The 9869-nt window shown below is 36.8% G+C and overlaps 1 protein-coding gene across 1 annotated transcript in view; it reads right to left on the reverse strand.

Moving 5' to 3' along the window:
* LOC128999755 (Golgi apparatus protein 1-like) overlaps nucleotides 1-5557 on the reverse strand; it is a 29324-nt gene extending 23767 nt beyond the window's left edge. The window contains exons 1-4 of the mRNA XM_054426417.1: nucleotides 5085-5557; nucleotides 1944-2264; nucleotides 1268-1513; nucleotides 325-505 (exon numbers count right to left, since the gene is read on the reverse strand). Of these exons, the coding sequence (XP_054282392.1) occupies nucleotides 325-505; nucleotides 1268-1513; nucleotides 1944-2264; nucleotides 5085-5345 (1009 nt within the window). The 5' untranslated portion in view covers nucleotides 5346-5557. The remainder of the gene's footprint in view (nucleotides 1-324; nucleotides 506-1267; nucleotides 1514-1943; nucleotides 2265-5084) is intronic.
* Between the last annotated feature and the right edge of the window lie 4312 nt (nucleotides 5558-9869).

A 9869-nucleotide genomic window follows, 5' to 3' on the forward strand; every position in this document is an offset into this window, starting at 1 on the left:
ATGAATAGTGCTTAGAGACAGACCTCTGGAGAAAGCTTAGAATATTACGGAAAGAACGATACCTAACTCAATCCAGTACAGTCCGATTCAGTTAGTCATAGAGCCTTCGCCGTAAACAGTGTTCGCGAGTCGCTGTAGCGACGCACGACACTATACAAAGTGCGTTACGCGTTGCTGCAGCGACGCATGACACTCGGAGGGTTATAAGTAGTTTACCTTAGTAGGCTACAAACATAACGTGCAAGGTGAAAAAGCAAGCATCAAAATCTGCTTGACGATCATGCTACAGAAAATGGTGTCACACAAATGAATGAATATCACTACCATTCTTAATAGCGTTTTCCAAACACAGGAGAATCTGGGCAAGACGGACGCCTTTATCATCGGACACAAGGCGGCGACAACGGTAGTTCCTTATGTCCTCCTTGCAAGCTCGAGCCAAACCTTTACTGACTGAGAAGTCTTGTACAATAATCTTCTGGTGCCTCAACAATTGGTCTTGACACTGAAAGAAAGTGTATAGGTAAGCTAAGATGTACCCTACCCTTATAATTTAAATAAAATATTGATCATTTTTACAAATTACAAAGTTACAAATTGTGATAGTAAAGAAACATGGTGATTGAGGCAGGGAATAAGGCACACAAGATCATAGCACTGACTGGTGGTTTGCTCGAAAGTGTTCTGAGCTTTGGGTAAAAACAAAACTTGAATAATCTAAATACGAAAATCCCTTTGCAGCAATCCTTTAGAAAAATTTACAGTTGCTTTGTTAAATTGTTACCTATTCCAACATTTTCAAAGTAGCCTACATGAAAATGTATTATGTTAAGGCTTGTACATAGATCCAGACCCAGTAAAATTACAGTCACCAGCGACTACTTGTGATTGCTGTAACAAGAAACAGAACATTTTTACCATGGTAAAACGAAAACCCCTATAGGACATCCGGGAAAACATAATGTGTTTAGCATTATTTGTATCTTATAAAAAATAGGGATTTAATCAAATAGATAAATTCTTAATTGTATGTTTTTGAAATATTTTTACAAAATCTTGATACATTTACAAGTTTGATAGGCTGCAAAATATTTCATCAAGATAGAACTTTTATGATAGCTACTATGCCTACATTAAGGTATAGCATACACAAAGTATAAGTCAACATGTAAATTATCAAAGAAATCGGAGAAAATTATTTTACATAGGTAGGCTACCAATTACCAAGTATGGATGAAATTTGAAGCTTGTGTGCTCTAAGACTTACCGGTTGGGATATAAGTGTGTCGAACTTATGTTGCATCAGACACTCATACGCTTGACCTAGACCTATTGTTACTGTCGGACAGAACTTGTTAAGTTCCACATTGCATGCTAAATAAAGCTGACGATCAAATTTTATATTGTCCGCCTGAACTTGTGACAAGTGCAGAACTTGCGTTTTGCACTCTGCAGCCAAACCATCTTCTAAATGCTGCTGAAGACACATCAGGGTCAATCCTTGGGATAACATCTAAAAGAGCAAGGAAAGGTATTAAAATATTTTAGATACAAACTTTAGAGATACCTAACAATTTTATACGCAACATAGGCCTACTAGACTAGATTTTTTATTGGGAATTAATCTATTACAAGTATTACAACATTAATTATGTTTATTCAGTAATATTTAATATGTCACTAATATAAAAATAATATATTAGGTAACAAAAAACAAGCAACAAAAAACACCAACAAAAGCAAACACTTAGATGACCAAAGGATTGAATTTATATGATATCAGCTGAATCTTAGGTTATATAAAAAAATATAGGCATGACAAAGACTTTCTCAGTGAGGTAGTCTGGTTAGAATTTATTAAAAGTAGGCCTAATTAATAAACATTTTTAGAGTCTTCTATTGCATAAACCATAGCTACTCAGGCTAACTGGAATTATACTCACCATTTTGTCTAGTCCTATTCTTCCGCATTGAAACCTCTGTATATCTTCTTCACAGCTGTTTGTAAAGTGACCGATTATCCTGAAGTCACTGAATGCCACAAGTCCAATTCTTTGTAGTAAAATACGGCATTCTGGGCTCTTTATATTATTTACATTATCGAGTACATTTATCAAAAGATTGCCTTTATCCCATTCACTTTTCCAATCGCTTTGACATGCTGGTGTGATAATAATCTTGAGTTGGTCATTGTTCATAAGATTATTTGTCACTGTCCAAAGTTCGTGATGACAGTCTTTACTTATCGTTGCTATTGCATCACCCTGAAAATATACAACAATTTTTTTATTAAAAAAGAACATAAAATAATAAAGAAGAGCTATAAAAAAGAACATATTGCATAGTTAACTCATGCTATAACTTAGAACATCAATAGATAACTAAGCTACCGGTACGGTACCTACACATTTTGCACATTATGTTACAGTTAAAGTAAATAGGTCAAATTACGAGAAAGAAATTAAGTATACCATGTAATAAGTTAGTCCAGCATTCTTTTTACATACCGTATGCCTGGCATTATTATAATAAACTAATGTCGGTCTTTTTGTGGCCTGCTTTTGGAGAGTAACGTACTTATATATGATATTAAGCTATATAGGTAGGCCTAAATCAGTCATAAAAAGTGATAATTCAGAAAGTGAGGGATTGCATTACCGTTTGCATTTTTTTCAAGATTACTATTGGTTAGACCATGGACAAATAGAATAAATATAGACTGACAAAGGAAGGTTCCGCGATGTGCCGCTAGAGCGTGCTCGTGTTCAATTCGCTGTTGTTGTCTGCTCCTCGCCGTATGCTACCAGCAGACGCTGCAGTGGTTCGCGCCGTAACTTCACGGCAATCCTAGCGGCGGACGCCAGAACATATGCTAACCACAACACTGCTTTACCGGTCTATATTTATTCTATTTGTCTATGGTTGGACAGTTTCTAAGGAGTTTGGAACAGTCAATAAAGTTAGCAGTCTTCACCTTGGGCAAGCCATGATTGAGATTTTATTTTTAGGCCTCCCTTAAATTGTAAACAAATTTGTTTTAGGTCTATTCAAAACATAAAATTATCATCTTTAATAAAGATGATAATTTTAACTTATGTTTTGAATAAAGATTCTTTATACAATTGTTAATAATTATTAGGAAGCCTACTTCACCACTCCTCAGAAACAATCACAGTTCTAAGTATGATCCCATTCTGTGGTGCTGAATTGTTCGATGGGCTAAAAGCTACCCATACAGGTCAAACATGTTGGCCGAGCTGCTCGATTCCAACACATTGGGCCAACAAGGTCGACTGTGTGTGGGCGCTGATCCCACGTGCTCGAGGCATATGTTGGGTTTGATGCTCGGCTTGACAGAACAGGCTAACTCGAACTGAGTACCCAACATGTTGGGTTGTGTATGGGCGATGCCAAGTGGTTCAACAGACATACCCTCAGTCAGCCTGGAGTGGTAGCTGTATCTACAGTAGAACCCCTGATATCCGGCCTTGGTTTTTCCGGTCCTCTGTTTATCCGGCCACTTCCAGGAAGCCAATATCAAAATGTTTTTCTCAAAGCTTACAGACGTTTAGATGCTTTTAAGCACTAGTCTTTGCGACTTGTTTGAACTAAACTATTTATCTGAACTATTTATCTGTTTGTTTCAATACATTTTACTGTGTCACTAAACTCAGTTGAACTAGGCCTAACCTCTAAAAAGTTGGGGGTTGGGAAATTAATCTTTGTATTTATTTCACAAAAAGGATAAGAAGGTTGAGTAGAATTGTATTTACTATTAAGGTCCTAAAAATCTTCAAGGCTGATTTAATGAAACTTTTACCTCCATCGTTTAATAGTTTTTGTTACCTGAAATCTTAATTTCAGGTTTTTTTAACAACTTTAGTCTACAAATATTTTTTTTTATTTGTACAAACATGTTAATTCTTCAAAAAATAATCCTAGAATAGACTTAAATGATACTTTTGACAGCATGTTTTGATTAAATATTATTATAGGTATGAATAATTTTCATTTTTGTAGTAGGTTGGTTTATCCGGCCAAATCGCTATCCGGCCAGGGGCTTGGTCCCGTGGTGGCCGGATATGAGGGGTTCTACTGTAGTTGTATTTTGTGTGCAAAGTATTGTTTATCTGATGGTTTATTGTGTTTATTTAAGTTTTCATAGCTTCTACGACTGGCTAGAAACTGTGTAGCAACAAGACCCTGTTTGGTACAAATTTATCGTCTCATCCCTGTATCTTCCTTTTGTACACTGTGAAACAAGCCCAAGAAGCTCTTTCAAAAGTCCCTGATTCATGATTCATTCGCAAATAGTTTTTTAAAGTCTTCTATGTAACTGAATGCAAGTTCAGACATTAACAACATGTGACTGAACTTATTTCTGTCCAAAAGCCACTTCTTATACTACAAGCGTCACTGTTTTCTTTGTAATTCATAATAGGCTTCACCACCACAAACTGCCTTACTTATCAATTAAAATATTTCAGGATATTAATATTGATTATCTGTTATTGTTATGAGTCTCTTCTCTTCAACTTTAAAAAAAAAGTCTGTACTACAGAGCGCTGTGGAATATTTTATGATCAGTTTAGGCCTAGTTTCATAATGACAAACAAAATATAATTCACGAAACTTGACCTTATTAGAAACTCATGAAAAAGAGGGCTTTAAACTTAAATACAACTAATCGTCTTTGTAAATTTCTCTATTTAAATAGGAAACTACACAACGTATCAACTTTTGTTTTTATAGGTACATGTATTACCCTGTTTGTTAGGCCTGTTATCATTAACTAAACTAAACCCAACCTAGCTGCCGCAGAATAGTGTAAAAGACACTATGGCTTAGTGTTCATATCCAATAACTTAGGCTATAGGCCTAATATACTTGATATTAAGTTCCGTGATAACAATATCTAAAAACTTACGATAAATATATATATATATACCAAACTAATATTGCATGAGATAATAGATCGTAGGTTCTCTGCAGAACAAAATCAATTCTCCCCTTTGCTATAGGGTGTCTACATTAGCCCTAAGTTGTAGGCTAAGTTACAAGAACAAAGAATAATTAAAACTTACCTTAGCTGTTTGAATACATTCCAGGACAGTCAAGTCGTCATTGTTACTGTTTAAATTGGGACATAATCTTCTTAAATCGTCCTTACATTTAATATTTGACAACAAAGTGCTGTGTGTAGTGTAAGGAGATCTTACAACCCTATTGTGCGATTGGCCTGATGGAATCCAAAATACAGGAGACAAGTTCGTAGAACTACTTGTGACAGTCACGAGAACAATAGATAATAAACAAAGTACTGAGTAAAAGTGATAATAAGACATCTTAGGCACTACCTTCGATGAAAATCTTACTCGCAGAGAAGTTCAACAAATAAAAACATTACAAAAACAATAGTCTACAAAATGAAAACACAGTCACAATTATGTCCTGTGCTAAACTCAATAATCTAACGATCAAAAAACTGTTGCGGTCTAATAACTGCTAAATCATTTCAATCAAGGTTCAAAAAATAAAATGAAATCCAGAATAATTTAACACACAGCCGGAATGTTTCTTTTCTTTCACTAAACATATTTTTGAGGTTAGCTAAGTATTTACATTAGCAGGTTCACCAACCACACAAACCTACAAGTTTGTAGTAAGGGTAGTAAAAACAAAATTCTCAATTATTAACATGGTTATAGAGGAGATGCACTATATAAACCATTTAAAATAATTAAAATGTTTCTTTACATTCATGCGAGTTACTTTTCATGTAACTCTTTTTTGGGAATTCATGACTTAGGGGCAAGAGTCATCACTTGTTTCATACGAAAGTTTGTTGTGTGTGGCCATAGATTTTTTATGTTTATGTTTTCAAGTGGTTGTAAACAACAAACATGTAGCTGATTTTTAAAATGAATAAAAGCCAAATTTTGGCAAATTTATGACGACTCAGAAAACACCACACAACATACAGCTCATTTGCACAGCACTCAGCACTTCTCGTCCGTTTCTCCCAAGCTGATCCTACTGTGAAATCGTTTGATTTTGGCTGGAGCTCCTCCTTGTCTTATTTTGAAGTTTCTGCAACTGAAATCCTAGTTAAACTTCAGGTTCTCAGTTGCAACAAAGGTGCTGAAAATTCTGTGCATCTGTCCATGCAGCACACCTCGCAGTGTTATTTAATGCCCTCTTAAGTCTAGCATTTCCCCCTCAGCACTCAAGAAAGGTTTTGTGTTATTCTCATTTATAAATCTAGTGAACGTGGTCAAATTAGGAACTAGGAACTATAGACCCATCGTAATCCAGTCAGCCTTAGCTAAAGCTAAAGTCTTGAAACACTAATTCCAGATCGCCTCAAGTTTTACTTCATGCGTATCATAGCTGGCAGACAACATGGATTCACTAGTGGTCGCTCAACAAACACAAATCTACTTCTGTTCCAAGAGTATGTTACTGATGCTTTTACAGACTCTTGCCAAGTTGATTGTATTTACAGTACCTAGATTATGATAAGGCGTTTAATAAGGTCCATCATGACATACTCATTTCTAAACTTGCTGGTATGGAGTGTGTGCCAGTGCGCTGGACTGGCTGAAAAGTTATCTGATCTGATTGACAGAGAATTGATTTTAAGGTGTGAGGGCTCAATGTCACGGTCTTCCCCAGTCATATCTGGAGTTCCACAAGGCTCGCATCTAGGCTCACTTTTGTTTAATATTTTCATCAACTATATATTTGACATTCTCATCCCTAGGGGTCTATATAAAACTCTTGTTCGACCAATTCTGGAATATGGCTCAGTGGTATCGTCACCTTATCAACTTGGGCATATCAACATGCTGGAGATAGTTTAAGTACGTTTTATAAGGTTGCTGGGGACTCAAATTGGTGTTGATCATCGTGGTTTAATGGCTACCTGGTTTCGATCAAATTGTATATACCCATATTTGACTTGATGCGTATTGGAGGAGAATTCAAAACGGTACGCAACCCCACTACACTTCACTCGTAGTGTAGTGGGGTCTTGGCAACGCCCCCTGGGGAAATCCACACCAAGATGGCAAGATGTATGGAGTAAACTTTTACTCCATACATCTTGATTCCACACTAGGAGAAGCTCATATAATCTAACGTAAAATTATTTTTAATAAAAATATATAATTTTATTTTTGTGGTGTTGTGAATGTCCTAAATGTAACGCATTGTTTGACTTTTATTACAATAACATGTTAACATTTTGCTATAACACATCATTCATTGATAGTGCAATGAAGAATTAAATGTGTTTATAGTTGGCCCGCTTTGAATCGAACCAAAACATACTGTACTGTTTTGATGACGAGCGCTGAAATCCCTAGTCTACCCAGACAACTATTACCACAAATAGCGATATTGCTCTTATATATTTATAAAGACACAAGTGTGAGTAACCTTGTTTAATTTAAAATGGACACCCTATCTTGAAAAAAAAAAAAAAACTGCGATTTGTTGATTTTTCAGAAAACCTTATCATGTGTCCTCGCGATCAGTTTCACAATCACTTGTCACTAGCAAAGTTGCGATGTAGGTCCCTCGAGACGTCGAATAAACAATCCTCTGTACAAACATCGCTACAAAATGGCGGTAAAAATGCAGAATCTGCGTGTGAGAGGCGCAAATTGATTCATGTTTGTCGCTTCTCACAAGAGTAAACACACGTGTCTGTGAGACTTTTCCATCTGACACCCCCTCCCCCTCCCTGGAGACTTGGTATGATAAACACTTATACAATGACGTAGCCGGTGTTGTCTAGGACAGACGGATGCTGTAGTGAGGCGATAAGAGATGCGGCCGGTGATTGGTAGGGGTCGTGCCAGGAAGGGTGTTGTCAAAATCTGGTGTATCTAGTGGGTTTCTGCGTCAAATCCTATGAAATCCGTTTAGACGATCGTGTGTGGCGATAGGTAACATGATAGGGTTATGCATAAGATCATGCATCGTGATCATCTATAGCTATCGCAGCAACACCCTTGAGCATATGTTGCGATCACGGCGAAACCGTACCAAGTACATATGATTGTAAACTCATATACATAAGGGTTTTCCGTAGTTTTACTATTTAAAATATATAGTTATGTTTCTAACATGTATCGTTACAAATGCGGCACACCAAATGTGTAAGAGTTAGCTAAGACTATAATTAATAGGGAGACCATAATTTTCTCTTAAACCGGATTATTAGGGCAGCACAGTTTTTAGTGCAGGGACAAACAAAAATCCTAATATAAAATTGGTTCATAGCTGTTATATACCGTGATTTTAAATTCCCAATTAAAATCAAAGACCAGTTGTTGTTGTTCATCAATTTTAAAATGATACATCTCGGACACAACTAAAGTGCTTCCTAGGTTAAAAGGTGTGCTCGGTAAAAAACAATCGTCACACTCGTTGCCCATTTTATACTAATGCAGATATTTTGTTTATTTCAAATTTAAGTTTACTAACGGACCAGCTACAGCACACACAAAACAGTGACTAGTTATCTATAATCTCTGAGCGTGTTAACAGTTACAATCAGGGTGAACACGATAGATCCCAAGATAGTAAACACTAGCCTTATCACGTGGACCTCCCTTCGCCGTAGTCCAGGTGGGGAACGGTCGACTTGTCCGGGTCAATCGACCTTTGAGAATCATCCGGTGTAAAAATAAAAGCCGAGAATGGGAAATGTAAATAAAGAAGAAGACCCTCTGGTGGCTCGGCCCAAATTCAAATACAAAGGCACAATACGAGAAACCCTGAGAGGGGGGAGGGCAGCTGCGGATGAATCAAAATTGATAGTTATCACCCGACGTACAATGGCGTACAAGCGATTCAATTAGAAGCCCATTGTCGGCTAAAGGGTAGCCACTATGTAGCGGGCAAAATAAATAGCACATTTTTGGCGATCACCCCATCCCAAACAGATTCTCACGATGTCCTCAACCCCTATCTTCCGCCGGTCGTTTACCAGCTTTTAGGATTGTAGTAAATCGCTTTATTGTGCGCATTCTGCAACGCACCACTGCCCCTGAATGGAGTTAGTTTGGAAACCCGAAGAGCGGAAAAATTAAGTATGATGTATCACTGTTTGTTTGGTGCAAATGCGTTTGACACACTTTTTCTGTTTTGATTTGATCCTCAAAGACATCCCTTTCTCATAAATAGGATGTCCGTGTTACTTAAAAAATTGTTTTGTCAATTGTTTGCTTAAAGGTTGGCTACTAAGGTGATTTTCAATGCAATGCGAAGAAAAATTGCATAACATAGTAATGAGATGATAGTCTTCCACTCAATCATAGGTTAAAAATAAATAAATCTACCAACAGGTAATTTGTTGGGTGTGATGTTTTGTTTGACAATCTTCTTTGGTTTTATTGCTGATAACTTCACAAGAGTTTCTATCTCAAGTTAAAATGTGTTAAAAGGGGTTTCAAGCAACAAAAAATGTAATGATCAACCACCTAGGAGTGGATATTAAACCAACCTTGACAATCAACAGTTAAATTCGTTATACCTAAACAAATAACAGCTAAATCTCCTTCATGAGTATGTTTCCATTACAACGTAAATTCAACTTGAAAGTTCAACGCCTTACAACCAAACGAGGTCCGTGCACTGCATTGAAATCATCCAAAAGGAACTTTCAGTCAAAGTAAGGTGATCGACCAAGTCAAAGCATAAGTGCCTCTTCATCACCCAGCTCCGTTTGTGAGCTTGATCAAGTGATTCTTTAAAAAAACAATTGTGCGTTGCTGAACAATGTCACAATGGCACTCCACTTGCACAATGGCAGCCCCTGACCGTGGGATCGCCCAACAAGCCGCGGAAGTCTTCAGGAA

The sequence above is a fragment of the Macrosteles quadrilineatus genome, unplaced genomic scaffold (assembly GCF_028750875.1).
Source record: "Macrosteles quadrilineatus isolate MER2022 unplaced genomic scaffold, UCM_ALF_1.0 Scaffold_8__2_contigs__length_117827958, whole genome shotgun sequence".
Taxonomy (NCBI): domain Eukaryota; kingdom Metazoa; phylum Arthropoda; class Insecta; order Hemiptera; family Cicadellidae; genus Macrosteles; species Macrosteles quadrilineatus.